Source organism: Oryx dammah, unplaced genomic scaffold, assembly GCF_014754425.2.
Source record: "Oryx dammah isolate SB20612 unplaced genomic scaffold, SCBI_Odam_1.1 HiC_scaffold_13, whole genome shotgun sequence".
Classification (NCBI taxonomy): domain Eukaryota; kingdom Metazoa; phylum Chordata; class Mammalia; order Artiodactyla; family Bovidae; genus Oryx; species Oryx dammah.
The window spans coordinates 56,359,084-56,382,035 of NW_024070197.1; the positions used below are offsets into that span (position 1 = coordinate 56,359,084).

The 22,952-nt window shown below is 60.0% G+C and overlaps 1 protein-coding gene across 1 annotated transcript in view; it reads right to left on the reverse strand.

Moving 5' to 3' along the window:
- Positions 1-424: 424 nt before the first annotated feature.
- LOC120873249 (c-Maf inducing protein) overlaps positions 425-22,952 on the reverse strand; it is a 205,459-nt gene continuing 182,931 nt past the window's right edge. Inside the window, exons 11-21 of the mRNA XM_040254068.1 lie at positions 15,252-15,317; positions 14,014-14,040; positions 13,675-13,723; positions 10,860-10,967; positions 8,102-8,218; positions 6,943-7,083; positions 6,575-6,622; positions 5,406-5,552; positions 4,583-4,688; positions 3,990-4,060; positions 425-2,372 (exon numbers count right to left, since the gene is read on the reverse strand). Coding sequence (XP_040110002.1) covers positions 2,319-2,372; positions 3,990-4,060; positions 4,583-4,688; positions 5,406-5,552; positions 6,575-6,622; positions 6,943-7,083; positions 8,102-8,218; positions 10,860-10,967; positions 13,675-13,723; positions 14,014-14,040; positions 15,252-15,317 — 934 coding nt within the window. The 3' untranslated portion in view covers positions 425-2,318. The remainder of the gene's footprint in view (positions 2,373-3,989; positions 4,061-4,582; positions 4,689-5,405; positions 5,553-6,574; positions 6,623-6,942; positions 7,084-8,101; positions 8,219-10,859; positions 10,968-13,674; positions 13,724-14,013; positions 14,041-15,251; positions 15,318-22,952) is intronic.

The window sequence follows — 22,952 nt, forward strand, 5'->3', positions numbered from 1 at the left end:
TGGGTGGAAGCATCCATGTCGCCCAGACCTCCTCAGAAATGCAGAGCCCGGGGCCCCAGCCCAGACCCTGCATTTTCCCAGGCACCTCGCTGGACTGGAGCTTCCCCAAGGGTCCTGCAGCACAAGTGGACAGCCAGGCTCTCTCGTGGGGTGACTGTCCCCCAGGGGTGCTAGGCACCCTCTGGAGACATTTTTGGTTGTTCTATATGCTGGGGTGGGGGTGGGTGCTCCTGGAATCCAGCGGGTAGCAGTTGGGGGTCTGGGTTTGATGCCCAGTGTGGCCCCACAACAAAGATCTGGCTCCCAAGTGTGCCAGGGTGAGGAGCCCTGGACACAGGGTATAGAGGCTCTGCTCTTGGCCTAGGTCTTGGCCCTTCTTGTCCCCATGCCAGGCCCCCTCCAAGCCACACAGAAAGGCCAGATATCAATGAGTCACTTACAGTTTATTTTTGCCTGAAAGGTTTTCACATCTCTGAACACAGCTACGTGACAGCAGTATTAACCATCAGGAAAAGCAACAGTGCGAAGGGTGAAGGTGGCATGTCTCGGCTCTTCTTTTTTGTTTCTTTTTAGATTTTTTATTTTTTTGCTTCTGCTTCTTCCTGCACCAGAGTGCTGTGAAGTATGGGACCAGAGGGGAGCAAATAAAACCAAACAACAGAAAACAACAACAACAACAACTAAACACGAAACGGAACACATTCACACGCACGCACGAAATCAAACCTGGCACAGAAAAGGAATTAAGACTGAAACCCAATTTCTTTTTTTTTTCCTTTTTTAAAAAAATGAGGGCATAGTTGGGGGGGGGTAATAAAGTCTACCTAGCAAAGTATAAAACGACAAAAGCATGGTTTCCATTGAATAAGATTAAATATATATAAAACAATTACATTGACTGGGGGTTAGGTCTGGAGGTGCTGAAAGAGAGGGGTATTTGTGCTAAACCAACAGAAGATGGGGCTTGGGGGAGAGGGGACCCCAAGTAAACCATGAGGGCTGCTCTGTACAGTGAGGGCTTGTTTATAAAAGAAATGGAGGTGGGTGCGTCTTTGGGGCAGGTGGGGGGACGGAGAAGGGCAGGAGGGAGTCTGCGTTGCAGTGGTCACATTCGTGGGGTGGGGCGGGCAGTCAGGCCGGTGGAGGAGACGTCTCTCTTCTCCCAAGAGACCATGCAGAGAGGCGGGCATGCATGAGGGATCACGGGAGGCACAGGACGGCGGGGAGGCCACGGATGGCAGAGTCTCAGTCGGGGGGGACAGCAGAGGCCACCAGAGACGGGCGTGCTCCGGGGGAGGGGGTGGGGGCAGCTCTCTTATGGGACGGGAGGACAGGTTAGCACCCCACCCCTCCAGATGTGTAAAAGGGGGCCAAGAGGAAACTGGGGCCTTAGAGGAGCGAGACGACAATGTGGGGACCCCACTTCTCCTCCCCCAGTCTGACCCCAACCCCGTGAGGAAACTGGAGACTTCTGGAATCGAAATGCACGGTGGCGTGGCGGGCAGAGGGACGGACGGACAAGAGAGTATTAGCGGACAGAATCCATTACAAAAAAAAGCAATTAATTTTCCAAGGAGGTTCTTTTTTTTTTTTCTTTTCCGTCTGTTTCCTTTAAAAAAATAACAAGAATACTACCACTACCAGCTGACTGGTTTGTACAGTACTACACGCCAGGGGCGGCCGGCGGGCAGGCGGGTGGGCGGGCGGGTCAAAGACTTCATAAATAACAGGCAGGTCCCAGACCTGCAATTTGTCAACGTTTCTTAAATAGGTGCGTTATTTAAATCTTATGTACAACAAGAATCACTTTGCATAGCAATGGCGAGGACACAGGATGGTGGGGTGAGACTGGGTCTTGTCCGATGGCGATGGCGGGGCGAGTTCTCGGCGGGCCTCGGAGGAGGACAGGTCCTTCCTCGGCCTCTGGGCCCAGCGGGGTCACGTGATGTGGGGTCGGACTTGACTGTTCCCACGCGGCATTGAACACAAAGGCAAAGAAAATCCACAAAGGGTCCCCCTTCCCCAAGCCCCCCACCCCCACCCTCTCCCCGACCCACTGCCACTCCTCTGGTTGCTACGAAGTCCGTTTTAGATCAGGTCAAGGTTTCCGATTATGAAGCTAAAAGAATCAGGCGGGGGCTGGGCGTGCTTACGGACCCCCCCTCCCCACCCTCCCCCCTCCGCCCTCTGCCCCCAGAAAGACTCCCCCATCTATCTCACAGCCAGGACGGGGGTGGGACCCCGAGACCTGCTGCTCTACGGCTATTAGTCAGGAGTTGTGAGTTGCGGTTGCAAACTGCTTCCTGCCGATGGGAGCTTCACCAGGCTTCCGTGTAGCGGACGTCCACCTCCTTCAGGTTGGGCAGCTTAGCCTGGGGGAGCAAGAAGGATCCGGTCCCTTCCAGAACCTGGTGGTGCGGAGCTCCACCTGTACCAGTGACTACGGTTCCCACTGAGCCCTCCCCACTTTGCCACTGTTGGGGGCTCTGAAGCCCAGAGCTGGGAGACGTTGGGGAGAACCCAGCGGGGGGGATGTGGCCAGCCCCAGAGAAAGCAGGTGACAGCTGCTGGGGAACCCACGTCCACACCCCAGAGGGGCTTCAAATCACTAGCTCTGGGGCTGGGAAGCCTGGGGTGTGTGCCCTCCGCTGTCACTTGCAGGCTACGTGCCAGTGGGCAGAGTCTGGGCCTCCAGAGCGGAATTCCTCCTCTGTGGAGGGACTCCAGGTCCAGCTGTGTCCAGGTGGGGTGAGGGACTAAACGCAGAACGCCCTGTGTGCGGCCACACTGCGTGCTCAGCACACAGACTGTTATCACCTGTCTGTGGACTGTGTCCTCAGGGCTGTCGGGAGTTGGGCGGGGAGAATGGAGGAGGGTCCCCAAGTTACAGGTTCCTGGGGGTGGGCAGAGAGCCTTTGCACTCAGGCTCCCCTACGGGATGTGTCACTGGACTATACAGTCTCACCTGCAGCTCCTCTCAGTGGCTTCCTGCTCCCCACACCTGCCACCCAGACGCGGTCCTGCTCTGCCTTCTTTTATAAACAAACAGCTGACTTTTTTTTTGCAAGCCTTCGCTGTACAGAGAGGCTGCTGTCTCCTGCCTTGACATCCTGTCTCCCCAGCTTCCCGCACACTGGCCTGTCCGGCAGGCTCACTTCTAACCCCTCCTTTCTGTGTAGGCTCCTTCGGCCCAATGAACAGAGCAGGTGGTCCTCTCCCTGCTGGCTCCCAAGCCCTGACCTTCCTCAGTTTGCTGTGCGTGTCTGTCCGCTGGGTCTGAGCTCTCTCCTGGATAGAGGTAAACTGGCCGCACCTCCTTGGCCCCGTTCTCAGCATGGGCCTGGCACACAGTGGGTGCTCCAAAGGCCATCTGGAGGCTTCGCCAGTGAGTGAGCCCTGGGCTGCGGGTCTGACTGAGCTGGGAGCCAGGGGGCCACACTGGAGGTGGGCTTCCAGGATTGCCCAGGGGCTGGTGCACTCATGGCACCATGTCTCCTGGCCCAGCCCTTCCTCCCCAGGGCGCTAGGCCTGGGAGCCTCCAGTCCTGATGAGACACGCTTTTTTTTTAACAAACAAATGTGTCTGCCTTCTACCACTCAAGATTCTCTGTCTTTCCCCAGTTTTAAGTTGCCAGCCTAGCCTGGTGGGCTGGTCCCAGCTCTTGCCCATGTGACAGCTCCAGTCCTGCAAACCTTCTCCATGGTGCTACCCTTGCTTGTACTCTCCCTCAGAATCGTTTTCCATGTAACAGCCAGAAACAAGCTTTTAGCACAATGCATTGCCCTTCTCGGAGCCTCTGCAAGCTTTCTACTGAACTCAGATGAAATCTAGGGTCCTGCCACAACATGTAAGGGCTGATGCAGTCTGGCCCCAAGCTCTCCTCTCTCTCTCTCTAGTCACGTCTGCTGCAGAGCTGGTTCATGCCGACCGTCTCCACCTCAGGACCTTTGCACGTGCAAAGGCGGGAAGCAAGGGCAAGAAGGGATTACCTTCAGGTCTTCATAGGTGTCCGCAGAGAGCTTGGTGCTGTTCATGTTTAAGCTGCAGAGACTCTTCATGGCTGTATGGGAACGGACAGACAGACAGTCGTCAGGTCAGTGAGACCCTGCCAGGGGTAGCTGGAGATACGGGATGGAAAAGCTGGGGGCTGAGTTGCTGAGGCTTCTGTTCAGGAGACGGAGTTGGGCAGTGGGGATTCAGGGGAGCAGCTGGGGGCCGCGAGGTACAGAGGTCTGTTTCAGGCAGGAGCTGATCCGAATCGGGCCCACATTCCCTCCCAGCTCTTGGGGCCTGCCCTGCTGCGGTCACTGCCGTGGCCCTCCACTGCCTGTGCCCCAGTGTCCCCAGAGCTTGCTGCCCACTGCGGACCGGCCCAAAGGGACCCCGCGGTGACGACAGCTTTCGGGCTGGGACCACGCGAGGGGACGGGCTGGGCCTCGCACGTTTCCTGTCCTCAAGGACATCAGCTCCATGGGGGTGGGGAGAGCCCCCTGCTGTGCTCCTGGCCCGGAGGTGCTCAGCGAGGTGCCCCGTGTGCCGTGGGGACGGAGAAGGGCCTGAGGGGAGGGGCGTGCAGACTCACAGCTGAGGGCCAGCAGGCCAGCGTCGGTGACGGGCGTCTCGCACAGGTTCAGCACCTGGAGCATGGTGAGGTGTTCCGACAGGAGCCGCAGGCCGGCGTCTCCGAACTGCGGGAGAGACGCCCTCAGAAGGGGGCCCGCCTCAGGCCTCCCCCGGGCACCTTGGGCTGGGTCCCCGGCGCCGGGACCCAGCCCAGGCCTGAGGCTGCTCTCATTCGTTTCAGAGACTCCACCTCCCTGATCTGGGTTCACACCAGGCCCGGTCTGCTGGTGCCGTGGCCCCAGCAAAGGCCCCACTCCCCAACCAGAGTCGGTGCTACTATCTGTCAAGGGGGGCTGTGAGCCCAGCAACTTGTGGCTACCATTGGGACGGGGGGGCAGCTGGGGGCCCCGGCTGTGAGATGAGGTGTTGGTGGGCCTGCACCTCACGGGGGCGTGGTGAGCACACGTGCTGGTGAGTAAGTGCTTAAGAGCCGGATCGGTGCGGACAGGACAGAGCGCGCTGCGTGCCGCACGTTCACATCACCCGGAGGAGACCCACGGGCTGCCTGCAGCGCCCCGGGCGGGGGCCTGAGACCTGCGTCAGCTCCCCCAGGCTCTGCCCGGCACGCCCCTGCTCTGGGCCTCGGCAGCTCCGACTGTGAGATGGGCCGCTGGGCTTCACAGGGCCTAGCCCTCCTCTGGCCTGGGACCCTGGGGGGGGGCGTGGGTGCTGGGCTGCAGAGGGGGGTGGGGATCTGCCCATGGGCCCTGGGCAGAAAGCTGGCCATGGAGGATGGTGCAGGGCAGGCACGGAGGAGGGCTTAGTGGACAGGCCATGCCTACCTGAGTGGACCACAGGTTTAGCTGCTTGAGAGAAGGCAGTTTGATGAGGTGCTCAGCGCAGGCACTGGTTACGTTGGTGAAGGCCAAACTGAGGTTCTCCAGGTTTCCGAAGGAGCCAGAGCTCAGCAAACGAGCCAAGTCGGCGTCCTGCAGGTGGGTGAACGGGTAGGCGGGGGTCTCAGGGGAGGCCTGGGGCCTCCCCACGAAGAGCTCTAACTGGGGGGACAGCATGGGCCAGTGGGTGGAGACAAAGTGGGGTGTCCGGGAGTGGGGGGCTGCCTCCACATCTCTGTGGGTGGCAGCTGCCTGGCTGGAGAAAGCCTTGGGAGCGCTGAGTCACACCCTGAGTCACCACTGGGGGTTCCGAGGCCATGTCCCTCCCACAGAGTGTGTGTGTGTGTGTGTCTGACCCTCTCTCTTTCCCAGGCTTGTGCCCATTCCCCGCCTGCAAACACTGAGGTCCCCTCAACACTAAGGCCTGTGGGAATCATTGAGTATGTGAGCACTAGATGCTGAGGTCGCTGAGGGTCCCTTCCATCTTTGTGATAGAATCCTTGACTGCTAGCTGCCAACTGGTTGCCCTGAATTAAGGCTCACGTCCTAGCTAGGTGGGGCCATGTGCTAAACCCGGACAATGGTATACAAGCAGATGTGTCCATTGGAACGTCCAGGAAGGTCCATAAAGGGAAGAGGGGGAGTGTTCTTCTTTGCCTCTTCCTCCTGGCTTGAATGGAGATTAGATGGCTGGAGCTTGAGCAGCTCTTTTGGACTGTGGAGTGGAAGCTATGTGCCAAGGACAGGGGAGCGGCAGGACAGAAGAACTAAGATCCCCGAAGACCTTGTGAAATGGGAAAGGAAGAGGCACTGACCCGACAGGCTTAGTGTCAAGATAAAATGAACTGTTAGCGCAGAATCTGACACGTGAGCGCACAACCTCTGTGAGCCGTTAGTTGTGCTATCATGCATAACTTGCAACATATTAACAATAATCCTTATCACGTTTGGTTTCCTGCAGCAGTTCTAGTCTCGAAAAGCTGGCTTGCGAAGCTCCACTGAGTCCCTGTTCACCTCTCCCCATCAAGAGAGGCTGCCTGCTGTTACCCACTACCCCAGGGGGGGCCAGCCCACCTTCTTCCCTCCACCCGGCCCCCAGGAGGAGACCAACTCACTGTGGACTTGGAGGGCAGTGTTAGCCTGGTGGGCCCGCCTTTCCTTTGCTGCAAACAGAAGCCAGCTGGTTACGACCCGCTTTTCCCTGAGCGTTCACCCTGGACCCCCCACCCCTCCAGCTAACACCTCTCAGGGCAGCAGTGGCTGACAACACGACGGTCTTGGTCTCAGGGAGGACCCCGAGGCCAGGCCCGAGTGCAGGCGGTTTATCAGAGAGGTGATTCCAAGAAACACAGGGAACTGAGACCGTGAAAGCCCCTAAAGGAAGAGGGGGTGGCCAGCCCAGCCGCCCCCTGGATGCTGGGACATGAGAGGAGTCAGGGAGGCAGAGGCCCACGGTGGGAAGGGGGTCCCAGGGCGCGCTCACCAGCTCCTTCAGCTCCCGCTGCCGGTCGCACAGCTGCTCGTACATGCGCTTCCCCGCGCCCGTGCTCTCCAGGGTCGAGATGATTTGCAGCTGCGTGTCGTTGTTGTCGGTGATGTTGTACTCCAGCATCAGGCACAGGATCTGCCGAGAGCGGGAGGCGCGTCGCCGCCGGCACTCTGCGAAGGCTGGGCGGCCCAACCCTCGCCTGTCCCGAGCGCCGCGAGGGCCCCGCGCGCGTGCGGAGGGCCGGGGTAGGGGCGCCCTGCGATCGGCGGTCGTCCTCCCCCCGCCCTCTGCGTGATGCTGGGGAGTCGCCTGCCCCGGCACCCCCTCCGTGTCACCGGCGTGCCAGCAGCACCCGGCCAACGCAGCACGCACAATGCGGCTGGGCTCAGGGGCTGGGGGAGCCAAGAGACAGACCACGCTCCCTCCCCTCGGTCTGAGTGCTTGACGCCCTCCCAGCCAACAGGTGAAATCTAACTCCCGCCCTTGCCCCTGGGTCCCGCCTTGCTGACTCCCTTCTGGTGGCTAGATGGTGACACCGCCTGACTCTGAGGTTAGGCCAGAGGAGAGACGTGGCTTCTGCCTGGTCTCCCTGGACAGTGGCTCAGGAGCCCCAGGCTGCTGGGGGCTCTGGGGGACAGAGAGGTGACCGAGGGCCGGGGCTGGCGAGCGGGCAGGTTAAGGCCAGGGCTACGGTGCCAACAGTGGCCTGGGAGCCCCAGCTGCTGAGTCCCCTCAGGACGGCACTGGGCATGCAGAGGGGGCAGCCTCGGGAAGACTCAGCCCGCCCGCCCCCATCCACCGCCACCCCATGAGAGGCCACAGTGAGAAGCAGTTGGTGGAGCCCAACCATCTGAAGACCCAGGAGCAAAACAAATGAGTGTCACTGTTTGGAGCCCCTGCTTGGTTGGAGGTGGTCTGTTCTGCAGCAAAAGGCAGGACAGAATAGAAACCTGCTCCATCCCTGAGACCGACAGACGATCACGAGTTAATGAGCGTGGGATGAGGAGACAGTTTGATGAAGGCCTCCTGCCCCGCCAAGCTCGGGAGGGCTGCCTCGCCTGCTGCCGTGGCCCAGCTCCTGGAAGGTGCTCCGTCAGCAAGGAGGGCCCGGGAGAGTCAACCGCCTGGCCAGGGCATGGGGCTGGCTCCTCACCTCCACCATGGTCTGGTTCCCCCTCAGCGCCAGGAGCATGCACGGTCCCAGCTTGTTCTCCGCCAGGGAGAGCAGGAATTTTTTGGTCTTGTAACAGGAGCCCATGAGGATGTGCACCTGTGAGGAGACACAGGCCAGGTGAGGGGCTGTGACCGCCACAGGCTGTGCCCCGCAGTGCCTCCCTGTGGCCCAAAGACTGTGAGGCCGGAAGATACTGACCAGACACACCCCACATCCTGTCTGGACACCAGATCTGAAGCCATCACCAGACCCTCCCCAGGGGTTCAGGGGACCCCTCTCTGACACTGGCTCCCACCGGGATGAACCTTGCGGTCACTGCGCTGCCTGAGGTCAGCCAGTCCCAGAAGGACACACCCTGCAGGGTCCACTCCTGGGAGGGACGCAGAGTCAGACCACAGATGCAGAAGGGGGTGGGCTGGGGGTCAGCGGGGAGTGAGCAATTACAGAGACATCTGGGCCCCTGGGTTCTAGGCACAGTCAAGCCTGGCAGGAACTTCTGGAGGCCCGTGCACAGGGCCCGGCTGCACACGCGGGGCAGGGGACAGGTGGAGCCGTGTCTCCTCGTCCCCAGTGCCCTCTGAGGCCCTGAAGACACCTGCCCCAGAAATCCAAAAACGGGTCAATTCTGCTCCATCTGGGTTATGTGTGGGACAGCTGTTAAGAAAACTGTGTTTCTTGGATGGACCTAGAGATTGTCATACTGAGTGAAGTAAGTCAGGTGCAGAAAGACAAACATCCTGTGATGTCGCGTATATGTGCAATCTAATAAGGAGGAGGGGTACAAATGAACTTACATACGAAACAGGAGTCACCGATGCAGAAAACAAACAGTTACCGGCAGGAAAGGGTCGGGGCCGGGGATAAATTGGGATACTGGGATTGACACTGCTGTACATAAAACAGCTCACAAGTAAGGACCTGCTGTGTAGCACAGGGAACTCTCAGTATGCTCAGTACTCTGTAATGGCCTAGTTGGGAAAAGAATCTTAAGAAGAGTGAATCTGTGTACACGTGTGACTGACTCACTCTGCTGTGCACCTGCAATTATCATGACGTTGTAAACCCACTGCCCTCCAGCACAGAGATCGGTTTCTGTCCAGAAAACCTGCGGGCGGGGCTCGGGGTTGAGGGTCCCCAGCCACCTGGTTTGCTCGTCCCGACTTCACAGGGGAGCAGGTGCCCTTCCACGGCTGGAAGCGGCAGCCGCATCCAGGGGACGGCGTCTGTGCCACGTGTCTCCGTGGCAACGCTGCACCGCCATCCAGGGGCCGTCTGCTTCCTTCCCCACATAGACCCTTTTCCGCGCCATCATTAACAATTCTGGCTCACAAATGCGATCTCTCAGGCTGGGGAGCTGCCAGCTCCCGGCTTCTCTCGTTCACAGTCACTGCACTGAGGTGGGGGGTGGCACACCACGGAACGTTGCCATGGTGACACCGTGACATCAGAGGAGCCCAGGAGAAGTGAGAGAGAGGTGGTGCAGGCAGGCAAGGCCGGCAATTTCCAGGATGCACAGGACACTCTGAAGGGGGCCTTCAGGCAGCAGGTGATGAGGAGTGGTGAGTGAGCGCGTGAGAAAAGGAACCTAAAAATAAGCCCCTTTCCAAGCAAGGATCCAGAGGCAGAGTTGGGGCCTGTTGTCACAGCACAAACTCCAGCCTAAGTTCACTGCAGAGGGCGTGACAAGCTGCTCACCCCGCTGAACTGGCTGCCCAGCAGAGACGAGAGGAACCACAGCCGTCACTTGTGCGCGCTGACGGAGCGCCAGGCGCCTCGCATCTAGTATCACCACAACCACAGTAATCCCAAGACGCTGGGACTATGACCCCCATTTCACAGACGAGGACACTGAAGGCTGGAGAGGGAAGATACTGGTCCAAGGTCATCAGGCTAGCGCGGGGCAGGGCGGTGACCTTAGCCACAGCTGGCCCAGGCTTGTGCCTTCTCACGCTCTGGGGCATGTGTGCCTGTGGAACAGAGCTAGCTGTGTCAGGAAGCGGGCTCGGCGAGAGCACCGGCTGCCTGGAGCGGTATCTGCCCTGGGGAAGGGGCCTCTGAGCTCCCTCTGCTGCTGGAAGGAGGGCGGCTCCAGACAGCGTGGGCCCAGCACAGGGAGGGCCGTGGAGGCCAGAGGCCTGTGTGACCTCGCGCACGCCCCTGCACCTCTCTGTGCTTGTCAACAGAGAAGCAGTTAAGGGAGTGGGTTGCCCTGAAGACGAAGACAGTACGTGGTCAGGTGAGGTGCTGGCCCCCGTGTGGGGGAAAGGGGAAGCCGCCAAAGGGTGTGCTTCCTGGTTTGGTGGCCTCTAGAGCCGTCATTTCCAAGGTGGGCCGCTCACCCTGACCTTGGCTTCTCAGTGCAAGGATGAGACGAGGGAGGGGACCTGCTTCTGGGCTCCTGCACCAAGTGCTCGGTGCCCTCAACGTGCACGGTGCAGGAGTGCAGAGTGGACCCACCCACCAGCTTGAGCAGTTAATGCCTCGGCTCTAAAACGGGGCAACAGGAAGCGTCCCTCCTCACGCTTCTGGGGGGCCTCTGGCTCAGTGCCCACTTGGGTGAGACATGGGAAGGTGACACTCAGGGCTGGTGTCGCCATCACCGCCTTCACCACCAGCATCCTTTTCGCCTGGAAAGTTCAGGGCAGGCCCCAGCGGGCACGGGGCAGCTCTCTCACTGCTCAGAAGGGGTGAACCCAGCGCCCACACAGAGCTCTGGTGCCCCCTGCACCCCACGTACCATGCTGGCGAACAGCTCCCCGTCATCATCGCAGGCCACCCCTCCGGGGCTGTAGAGCTGAAACCAGCCGTCCTTGCCGGCTCGCACGCTCAGCAGGCACGAGTGGACCTGCGGCAGAGGACACGCGCTCGGTCAGTCCTGCGCACCCACGGCGATGGGGGCCCACGATCCACGCATGCCAATACCCAAAGCCCGGACGAGCCCCACGCTCAATGCTTAAGGAACCTGTTCAACCTGGTTTAGCCCGGACACGTCCAGCCTTCTCCTAAATTCCAGGAAAGGCCTTCAAGGAAAAACTGATGACCACATACAGGGGGAACTCCAGCCATCTGCCACCAGCTCCTAGAGATGGACGGCCAGGCCCGGGCTTGTCTAGTCGCCCAGAATGAAGTCAGTCCTCATTGAATGAAGCCAGACTCGCCCAGTCTGAAGCCCCAGTGAAGCTGGGGCAGAGGGGAGAAGGGACCTCCACAGCGTTCTCCTGTGCCTCTGATGGGGAAGCTGCTTTTCCCTCCTGTCTGGGCCTCAGTCCCCCGCCCGTGTCTCCAAGTCCCCCCTCTTGCACTTTGCTCTCCTTTCACTCGGAACCTCCGCCCCGCCCCTCCCTAGTGTGGTGTCCGCTCCCCGCATCCCTCACCCTCACTTGTGGGGCATCTGTTCCTCCAACCCTGCGGGTCGGCCTCTCCCCTGCTCCACCCTCATGGGCACCATCCTCTGGCGTCGGCTCTGTCCCACCGATCCCTCTCTCTCTCTCTCTCTGGGACCCTGCATCCTCCTTTAGGAAAAATGGTCTGTGCAGAGCACGGGCAATCTCAATGCCCCCAGCTCTCTCCACGGCTGTCACCCTTCCCAGAGTGCTGTGTGTCCACCTGTGGGCGCGTGCGTGTGTGCAAACACGTGTGCATATGTGGGAGGAACCCTACATCTACCCTGGCCCTGCTATAACTGCAGAGAGAGAGACAGACAAAGGCCTGTGCTCCTCCTCCACCTCCGTGTCCTCAGCAGAGAACGAGGCGACAGCCCCATCACTTCCCTCAGGAGTGAAGGCCGACCTGCTGCCAAGAGCCACTTGCTCACAGACAGTCCACTGATCACAACCCCCGCACAAGTAAACAGCATGCAGGGGCAGCCAGGCTTTGATTTCCCCTCCGAACGTCAACTGAGCTACTTCAAAGAAATGAGAGATCCAGAGTACGGAACTCTGTGCAGCAGATCCAGCCAATGATTTATAAGAAAACAGCCACTGGCTCCATCTGAGATGGCGAAGGTGGGAGGAGAGGGGAGAGAGGGCGAGTGCGAGGAGGGTGGAGGGGCATGGGGGAGAGAGGCGGTGAGGAGGGAAGAGGGGAGGAGAGCTGGGGGAGGCGACAGCAGTGGGAGGCGAGGCGAGGCGGGGCGGGGGCCTGCTGCGGGCCGTGTCCTCGCGGGGCAACCCCGCCTGCGAGATGCCGCTCCCGGCACTTGGGCCGCGGCTCTGCTCTGGGAAGCAGCTGGCACCACTTTCATTCATCAACATCAAAGTCGGTTTGAAATAAAGCCTCCCTTTCTGGGAGAACTCAGACTCTGCCTCCAGCAGGGAATGGCTCAGGTTTAAGAGCGGTGGAGGACATCTCTGGGACCCAGACTCTCAGAAGCTCCATCTACTGCTCCGTGCCTGAGGACTGTTTTTGGAGAAGGAAATGGCAGCCCACTCCAGTATTCTTGCCTGGAGAATCCCATGGACAGAGGAGCCTGGCAGGCTATAGTCCATGGGGTCACAAAGAGTCGGACACGACTGAGAGACTACCACACACAGCGGTGCTTTAGAACTAGATCTTTCCGGATCCTTCCAGAACAAGGCTTTAAAGCATGGCCTTGGCCCCACTGAGAATAACCTCCTCCTCCTCCGCCTTTCTTGTCCTCCGGCTCTGCTGGGGGTGCCTGGGTGCCCTTCTGTCCCTGCCTGGGAGCCAGCCCCTTCACATCCCAGACTCCATGTGCAGAGAAGGGGCCTGAGCTCCCGGGGGCAGCCCCCTATAGCCCCTCTCCCCCTCGCCTACTGTGCGTGATGCAGGGCTGGGTCCTACCCAGGCTCTGGAGCCCGACTCCCGGGGTGTGGTTCCTGTCCCAGCCAGGGCACCCGTCTTGTGACCCTGGGCAGGTAGCCCCAGTTTTCTCAACTCTGAAAGGAGGGTGATTCTGGTGCAAAATAGCAGTGATAAAAGCACCTACTTGTAGGGCTGCCGTGAGGATTAAACAAGAAAGTGTGTGTGTGTGACGCAGGGTGAGCCCCTCACGAAGGCTGGTTGTTGCCCTTACGCTGGCGTGATGGGAGCATGGCTGGGGTGGGCGCCCAGCCCACTCTGAGTCCCGTTCACACACAGGGGCCCTGGGCTGCAAGGCTTCGCTCCCCTTGAAGGCTACCTGCTGCAGGCAGGGAGTGGCCCCTTGGGGCAGCCCTCAGCCACTGTGCCCGGGAAGATCCCAGCGCAGTGTCGTCCCTGGCCCGCTGATCCTCAGCACGGCAGAGAGGATGTGCTGTGATCTCAGATGCAGTTAGGAGCCCTGGTGCCGGCCTGGCTCTAAAGCGAGGCCTGTGCTCCAAGGAGAAACCGCCGCTGGGAAATACCTCTTGTGAGCCCGCATTTACCGTAGAACGCTGGCATCACGGGCCAGGCTCAGACACGCGGGGCAGGGGCTGTGTCTGGGCAAAGGCAGGGGAGGGGGCCCATGTGAACTGTCGGGATGCCCTAGGGGGCCAGGGAGGCACCAGCAAAACCATGAGTGCCCTGCTGCAGCCGGGATAGCGTGCCCGCCAGGGGTGGGGCGGCCTCACCTCTTGTCGAGGGTCTTCGGCGAACCTCTGAATCACGTATTTCAGTTCCCTGAAAGAGACGGGGTGGGGACAGGGTCGCGCCCGGGGTTCTGGCTGGGGTGGACAGGGACGGGGGCCTGAGGATGGGGTGGGGTGCCAGCTCAGCTGGCAGCACCAGGAGACGCCTGGGCGGGCCTGGAGGGACACGTGTCTCAGGAGAACTTCCAGGGGGCGCCATCCTCGCCTCCCTGGATGCACGTGTCGGGGACTGGCCGCGAGGATGGCTGGTCGCTGGGGGACACCCACAGGACAGGGGACGGGCGTCCCGAAGAGGGTAACAGGTGTTGCCCGGATACTCACTTGGTGAACTTCTCGTGTGCGAGAGCTCTGGAACAGAAACAAGGGGAAGACTGCAGTGAGCGGGGTGATCACGAGGACAGCACAGTGGCCCGCAGGCCTGCCTCTGGGGACGGCGGGCCTGGTCCCAGGCACAAACAGCAAGTTGAGCGGGCAACACGGACGTCGTGTCCCGACTTGACAGGACGTGGTCACAATGGGAACAGGCTGAGCGCCCGGGGCCCGCCCGAGTGAACAGGAGCGGCGCTCAGCGCGGTGCACGTGAGCGTGTCTGCACGTGGGCACCAGGGACCCAGGTGTGTTTGTTAATCGCTCCACCATCAAGGCACGGCGGCGCTAATTACCGGCTCGCATCAGAGCGGCGGCTGGGGACCGCTCCCAGGCAGAGTTGCGTCACGGCTCACCGTCGGGTGCGTCCCCCGGGCCGCCGGGCCAGGGCTGCAGCCCATGACGCCACTGCCCTTGGGAGTCGGATTTCTCCGGTCGCACATCCTGGGGGCTCCAGGGACCAGCCAGGCCGGCAAATGGGCCAATTACCGAGGGTAATGTCCCCTTGGAGGGCCGCATTTCATAAACACGGCCTTGTTAATAGGCTCCGCAGGGGGCTCGTGGTGGCCTCCTGGGGCCCGCTGCTTCGCATCTATCAAAACAGAGGCCTGCAGGCATTTTAGGCCCTGGTTGTGGAGACAGAGCCTTCTCCTCGGGCCATTATCCATCAGACAGCTTTCTCCCTCTTCCCCCAGATAAATTCAATACCGGGATGAGGACCATCCAGAGAGACCAAAGGGTCCATTTCTGGCCCAGCTCACTGTGGAGCGAGATCACCGTCATGGGGATAATAAGGGAGCGTTCAGCATCTGACTGTACCCCAGACGGAGCGGTCCTACCCGCGTTATCTTCACTCTGGTCCTCAGAGACAGGAGGGGCAGGCGCCCAGCTCCATCTGATGCTCCGTGAGCATCGCTGATTTGACAGCCTGAAGGCCAGTGCAGACAGCTTTGTATTCGTGGCTCAGTGAAGCCATCCAACCGCGCAGTGAGGTGGTGTTCCCATTTTGGGGGGTGGGGGTGTGAACATTCCCGGGGTCCCACGGCCGAGGACCAACACTTCCACCTCCCTCTGTCATCTGAGGTGTCCCCAGGTGCATCACATGACCTGACCACTCCCCCCACTAAGGCCAAGGTGGATGCTGGAGACTGTTCTCTTAGGCCAAAGGGTCCCGGGGCGTGCGGGCGACTCACTCTTTGGGGAATGGAATGGGTTGGAGCAGGCTGGCCAGGGACGGTCTCCAGTCATCGTAGTCCGACCTGGAAAGAAAAGGGGTGACGGTCAGGCCTGGTCTGGACCCAGGGAGGTTAACGGTGCGTCATCACTGAGGGTGGGAGGCGGGGTGAGAGTCGGGCAGGGACCACATGGCCCTGACTCTTCTTGGTCACCTCGGCTCCCAGGGACCGAGGGACAAGCACGTGCAATCTGTAACATGGTGGTGGGACCTGTCAAGCCTGTCCAGAGACTTGGCCGTGACCACCGAAGGGGCTGGCCCCCCACCTCCCGGACTCCACCTCCCAGCTACTGTACCCAGCTCCCAGACCACCATTCAGCTGTGGGCTGGAACGTGCCCCCGCATTCACACGTTGAAGGCCTAACCCCAAGGCCCTGGACGGTAGCTTTACGGAGGTGGGGTCTTCAAAGATGAGAGCAAGGTAAAACTGGGGTCACTGGGGCGGGCCCTGATTCAATCCGACCAGTGTCCCCATAAGCAGAGCTCAGGACACAGAACGCACAGAGGGGAGACCTCCCAGCTGAGCAGAGAGGCCTCAGACAAAACCAACAGCAGCCACACCTTGATTCCAGACTGTCAGCCCCTCCGGAAATAAGAGAAAATGCACTTTCCTTGTTTCTTAGCCCCCGGGTCTCTGTGAGAGCCTGGCCTAGGCAGAGGGTGGCCCCAGACCCCAGACCTAATTCTTGGTCCTATGACCCCAGGACTCCGTTGTGTATAGAATTCAATGGTTTTTTGTCTTGGGGTGTTTTTTTTTTTTTTTTTGGCTGCACACCACAGCCTGTGGGATCTTACTTCCCCAACCAGGGGTTGAACCTGGGCCTCTGGCAGGGGTAGCGCAGATCCTACCCCTGGGAATTCCCAGAATTCAGTTTCTCAATCCTCTTTCCCGGAGTTGGGCCTTCCTGTTCCCCACCCCAAGGGGCTTTCTCAACATTTCCCCTAACTGTGCTCTCAGCATACAGTTTATCTGTTTATATGCCATGTATCTGCCTGTACTTTATTCCCAAAAAAGGAGGAAGATCTTTTCACCCAGCACGGTTTAGATAACCCCTGGGTCGGGAGTGCTCCCAGCCCTCCTTCCTCCACATAAAGCGGCAATGATGGGGCAGCCTTTGGTGCCCGGCACACATGCTGGAGTATGCCAAGGAAAAACGCAAGCCCCGGATGCACGGGAAAGGATTCCCAGAAAGGCTTGTGGGCCTGAGATAAGTCTTTGGGGTGGGCCCAGCTGAGGTTTACTGAGCCCTTTACCAGGCCATGCGCTTGGCACAGCCTGGCTCTCTGAGTCCCCAGGACAGGCTCCTGAGGACAGGAGGATCACACCTGCCCTCCAGGTGAGGAAGTAAGGCCTGGAATGCCTCCTGGCTCGGCTGAGTTCAGGCAGCTGGGAGGCTGGGAGCAAGGATACCCAGCCAGGCCCTCAGACTCCAGTGGCAAGACTGGGTGTCCGCTGCCCAGGGCAGGGGGGTGCTGGGCTCAGGGAGCCCCCGTCAGGACATGGAAACCCCTCTGACCTCAGACCTGCCGTCGCCGATTTTGGTAAGCGCCTCATCTCCCTCTAAACTCAGCCCCCGCCCCCACCTGTCACTGACTCACTCACAGTTTCCAGACAAATTTAAGAATAATCGGTGCAAATGCTGTAGACAGTGCCCATCACAAGCCAGAGGCTATTCCAGGCACATGTGTGGATCAGACGTGCGTTTCTCCAGGGTACCCGGTGAGCTCCCCATCCTACAGCCAAGAAGACTGAGTCTCGGTGAGCACAGGCCTCGGGAGCCTGGCTCCTGAGTCTGCGCTCTGGCTGCTTCCATCTGCAGAGGCAGGCCCGCTCCTGTTCTTAAAAAGGGGCACACACTAGTTTTCCTTGTGCTTTAAGAAAGATGATAAAAAACGCTCAGTGTTGAAAGGCTGCTAAATACAGAAAATTCAAAGCAATGTTTAAATCCTCCATAATCAGAGTGGACATGGACTTGGGCAAGCTCCAAGAGATAGTGAGGGGCAGGGAGGCTGGGCAAGCTGCAGTCCATGGGGTCGCAAAGAGTCGGACACGACGGGACAGCTGAACAACCACCACAAACCAGAGTGGGTGTCAGAGGCCCAGAGCCGGGGTCGGGCCAGGGCTGTGGGTGCCTGCCGGGCTCCCAGGTGGGATCTGCCTGGCCTGGGGCTCACTCCTGAACCGGAGGGGACGTCCGCAGCACTGCTCAGTGAACAGCGTGCGTCGCCTGGCACCCAGTGGGCAGCTGGGCTGGGGTCCGGGTGGAAGCGGGTGCCCAGCCCAGCATGGCAGCTCAGGCAGGACCAGGAGGAGAACCAGGGGCGAAGGACGGGGGGGTGGGCAGACAGACTTCCTTCCTGGCCATGGCCCTGCCCAGCTCCGAGTCTGTGGCTGGCTCCTGGACCTGCTCCAAACACCCAGCGGCACCAGTCTGGAGGCTCCAGTGGCAGTGTCGGGCCGCGGCCGCGTCGCAGAGCTGGGGTCTGGCCAGGCCCACGGGATGGGGATGGGACCCCCGTGGTCAGCAGGGTGCCTGTCGCGAGCACCCTGAGAGCAGGGCCGGCCGGCCTCAAGGCTGACAGGCCAGGCCAGCCTGCCAGGGGGCAGGGAGAGCTGCCGGCTGGGCTGGGAGGACTGAGCCCAGCCTGGGAAGCACAGGACATCCAGGCCTCCCCGGGCTCAGGGAGGAGGCGAGGGCAGACCAGGGGCCCTTAAGCATCCTCAAGGCCTCTGGTGCGCCCTGGGGGCCAAACAGCATGCACGGACTCCCCTAAGCCCTGCTTACGGAGGCAGGACAGGCCCAGAGAGGCCAGGACGCCTGCTGCAGGTCACGGAGCTGATGAGGGAGAAGCTGCCCTGGAATGAGGGGCTCTGAGCAGGAGACCCGGGCCTCCAGCCCCGCGCTGCTCCACGAGGGGCTCAGCAACGACGTGGCCAAGGACTTCCTTTCACGGGCACGGGGCGGTGGTGGGTGGGGAGCACCAGGGTCAAGCTGAGCCGGGGAGGCGGGGGATGCAGGATGTGAGGGCGGGGTGCCTCTGAGGGCGCGGGTGACCGCCCTGACCCAGCAGGAGGTATCTGTGGCCCAGCTTGATTGGTGCCATGAAATCGGGGCTCTGTGCCACCCCCGGAAGAGATGCCTGGGGAGACACCCCAGCCAGAGGCGCTGGGGCCACATGAGCCTCTCAGAAGCTGGTCCCCGGCACACGGGTCTGGGTCAGGCAGGCCTGGTCCTGGTGGCGGCCTGCATGCAGCGTCCGGCCCGAGCCCCGGCCTCTTGCAGCCACACCCTGGAGGGTGGCTCCCTGGGCTGGGGGTGGGGTCCTCACAGGGGCTCCAGGGTGGCGGGGGTAAACTAGGGCAGAGCAAGGCCTGGCGGACCGGCGGGAGGTCCACGGCCTTCCTGGAGGACCGTGAGCAGGGCACCTGGGGTGAGGCAGGCCAGGGTGCCAGGAGGGTGTGTCGGGGGCTCGCCCTGCCCTGCTCTTGCCGTCACACGCACAACTATCTGCTCCCTCAACAGGCCAACCAGCTGGCCCGGGGATTAAAATCCATGGTGAGAAACGAGTGGCCGTTATCTCTGCAGCCGGTGACCTGGCAAAGCCCCGTTCTCGGCCCCATCACCCCTTCCCGGGCTGTGGGCGGATCCACTGCTCTCGGGTGCACCAGGGAGCGTCTGGACTCTGCCGAGCGGCCAGGAGCCCCAGGGACTTGTATCTGCAAGGTTCCCAACAGATGGGTCCACCTACTCGAACACGTACACTGTGCACACACAGAACCCTCGCCAGAGGCCCACGCACAGAGATGCTGACTGTGGGGACCGGGTGCCCGTCCTTGCCACAAGCCTGCAGGTGCCAGGTGCTGTGGCGAACACGAGGCACGCAGGAATTCACTGAATGCTCAAGGCAGCCCTGGGGGCCAGAACGCACTGCCCAGAAGCACCATCCTTAGTTCACAACTGGGAAACCAAGGCCCAGAGAGGCAGACTCACAGTCCTAAAGCATCTCATCAGTTAGGTGTGGACTGATGTGCAACCAAGGAGGTGATCCTTCCACCCCTGCCCCCCAGGAAACCCACCTCGCAATCCTGAGTCCCACTGGGAGGACAGTGGCTGGTGGAGGGTGAGCTGGTAGTGGTCGCATCTGGGGCATGGGGACCCTCATGAAGACAGAAGATGCTGGCTGGGCTCCAGTCCACCACACCCCAGAACCTCATCAGACTCTGTGGCTTCATCCTGGCCCCTCACCTGTTACAGCCCCCCTCTCTATCTCTCAGCCTGCCGGAGGCCATTTCAGCCATTCCTATCTGCCAGGGTCTCCAGTCTCCCCACTTCCTTACACCAAACCCTTGATGCTTCCCCTCTGCAGAGCTGTGCCGTCCGACATGTCTGGCCAAGCAAGTTCTTCACCGAGCAGGGCTGTCCTGGGCCATGTCCCCAGAGCCTGCCTTCTACATTCTGATCACTAGGATGTTTCTCGGTCACTAGAACAACCCCAAGTCCATCTGCATTTTCCCTAAGGGCCCCAGGGGGTGAGGCATCTTCCAGCTGACCCCCAGCCCATTGAGGCCTCTTTCAAAATCCTGGTGTTTGCAAAAGTAACAAGGAGGCAGACAGATTCGAGCTGACGAGAAAATGGCCAACATGCCCATCTAGCGCTCGTGACAGCAGCTTTTCTCTTCCTGGACAGAAAGGCATCCCTCGGCCTGCCGTCGCACTTGTGCCTAGAGATTCCCACGCTCCACCCCACCGGGCGGGTGATGCCACTGCTTTCAGCACTTGGCACTACTGGGACTCAGAGGCTTCGAGCAAAGGGGCCCTGGCATTTAGCACAGAACCCGGCCCCTCTGGGTGTGCACTCAGTGTTTGATGAAAGAATGCGTAGAGAGATGGATACATAAATGTGTGAACTGCACACACATGCCCAGCAGCTTAAGAGCTGGACTCCAGATGACTAGAAGCCAAAGCTGGTCTGCCTGATTCCCAAGTGCATGTTCTTCCCATCGTCCCACCCAGCCTGGCCCTCACACTATGATGATTTCAGCATCAGCCCTGACCTGTGCTGGGCTCCTCCTTTGCAAGAGTCTCCGGGGAGCTGATTGTGGCCTATGTTCCTTTCTGAAGGTGTCAGACTCTAACGGTTTGCAGGCCCTCTGGCAGGCAGACCACTAACCAGGACCCTTGCCCATTCTCTCAGGATAGAGAGATGCCTGCTCCTTGTGGATGTGGTCTGCCAGGCTGGGCCCTGGCTCTGGGCAGGGCTTCTCTGGACCCCACAATGTGCTGGAAAGACCCCTCAATTTCACACGAGAGCCTCTGTTCTTTCATTGTCGACACACGACTCTCATCTAGCGAGCCGTCCTATTGATCACAGCAGTCCACTCTCACCAAGTCCAAGATTCTTCCCTCTGAGGAAAACACCCACTTTACAGATAAGAAAACCAAGGCCCTGAGAACACATCAGACTAAGTCCTATGGGCGCACTTCCTCAATTCTCAGATGCACGTTTCTTGCAAACTGAGTCTGCACTGAATCCCATAAATTTTTTTTTCCCCTCCCGAAGTACTGTTATTAAATAGATGATGTGTCTCAGTCCCAAAAGTACCTCAAACTAGAGGAAATACAGTTGTTGTTGTTACTGAAAGTATAGTAACCCCCACCTGCCCAGTATTCATGCCTGGGGGGTACTTGCTCTGTGCTGTACCCGCGCCTTCTCTGCTCGGAGGCAGCTATGACTCAGAGAGGGCGGGTAACCAGCCCACAGTCACAGCCCCTGAGCCCCACAGTCTGGCTCTGAATGTGTGCTTCTTCCAACGGATCGTACTTTGGAGTGCCCTGAGCTGCTGGGGTTTTGCGGATTTGACAGACGTGAGGCCCCCTCTGGTGGGCCAGTGACTCAAACAGGCGGCCGAGTTAGCGGAGGACAGCGGCCAGGAGAAATAATCAGGCCCAAACTGTGCTCTGAGCACCCCCATGGTGAAAAGGGCTTCAGGAAGTGTGCACCCTGCTTCGTGGAGACCCCTGAACTCGGCGGGAGGGGCTGCTCCAAGCAGCGGTCAGGAACACCGCCCGGTGGGCCCCCCAACCCCCACCCACGACCTGGCATCTGGGCAGCACGGGCAGGCAGGAGGTCTGGAAGCAGATTAGGAAGAACAGAGTCTTCATTCATGAATGTGTTTATGAGGAAGGGAAAAAAATATGAGTGTCAACTGCATGATGAAACTCAAGCCCTTAGCGCTTAATGAGAAATATGAGTTAGGGCCTGGGCCACCCCAAGGCCCAGGAGCTCCAGGTGTCTGCAGAGAACAGTCGGACTCAGGGGCCCGCGGAGGAGACGGGACCGTGGCTGGTCTGTCCCTCGGAGGGCTGAAACAGTGGGGGGAGTGGGCAGTTCTTCAGCCTCAAACTGAGATGCGTTCTGGGGGATGCTCTCTGGGCGGAATCTGGGATTTGCTTTGGGTGGGGGCATTGCTAAATGCACGTGCACGCTGGGCTGGCCTTGGCTGCCAGGACCATGAGCCAGGCTGGGCTGAGCCCTGGGAGACCCCTGCCTCCTCTCCAGGGCCAAAGCAAGGGCTGAGGAAGAGTCTGAGGGGGCTGCATCCAGTTGCCTCCAAACACGAGAAGCTACTGTTTAACATGTGTGCATATGTGCATATGTGTGTGTGCACAGGCGTGTATCTGTGTGCACAGGAGTGTGTGTATGTGCCTGTGCGTGCGTGCACGTGCTCACCCTCACAGACACCATCGGCTCCTCAGAGTCCCACAGCCAAGGCTCAGAAAGGGGCATGCACAGGCCCGGAGCACCCAGCTAAGAAGCACCACCCAGAGCAGACCGTGTCTCCTGGCTCCCGCCCGGGGCTCTTCCCACCAGCCACACATGCAGACCCTCATCTGCATGGCACGCTCCTCCCTGCCCACCGGATGAGGCCACGGGACATAACACCACGTACATACCATGCACACGGGCATGCATAGATCACGCAACACTCACGTGCCAGTTCATGCGCACCCTGCACACATACACAGAGAAACACACACACACTCCAGCTCTTGTGCACAAGTGTTCACACCCACACATGAGCACTCAAGAGCTACTCATGCGTAGAAGCAGCGCAAGCACCCAGACACAACCACACTTGTGTACATGCACTTGAAACACACATATGGGCTTCTTAGAGGCATCCACACCCATCCCACATCCAGCTCATGTATGCAGACAGTCACACACACGCGCAGGCAACCACTCACACGCTGCCATGCCCTCATACATGCAAAGGCACTCACACGCACACGAGGACAATCACAAACTCAGAATGAGCCCACACCTTACACAACACGCCGAGGTGTCCACACACAGACACACTCGGGTACCACGTACTGCAGCACACCCTGGGCAGGTGTGTGCACTCACAGATTCTCAGACTCATGGGCACACGTGTGGACATCCTGCTTGTGCCATGCCTGACACACATGTCCAGGTCCTCAGACAAACACGCACACACAGAGCCTGGCCTGCACTCCCAACACCCCCCAAAACCTGTGCCCTCACGCCCTACGTCTGCAGCCTGTGCACCCACACGCATGCGTGTGCACACTCAACTCACACCCTCAGCTGCGAGCCCCTCCCCACCCCGAGGCGCCTGGCTGCGGGGTCACTC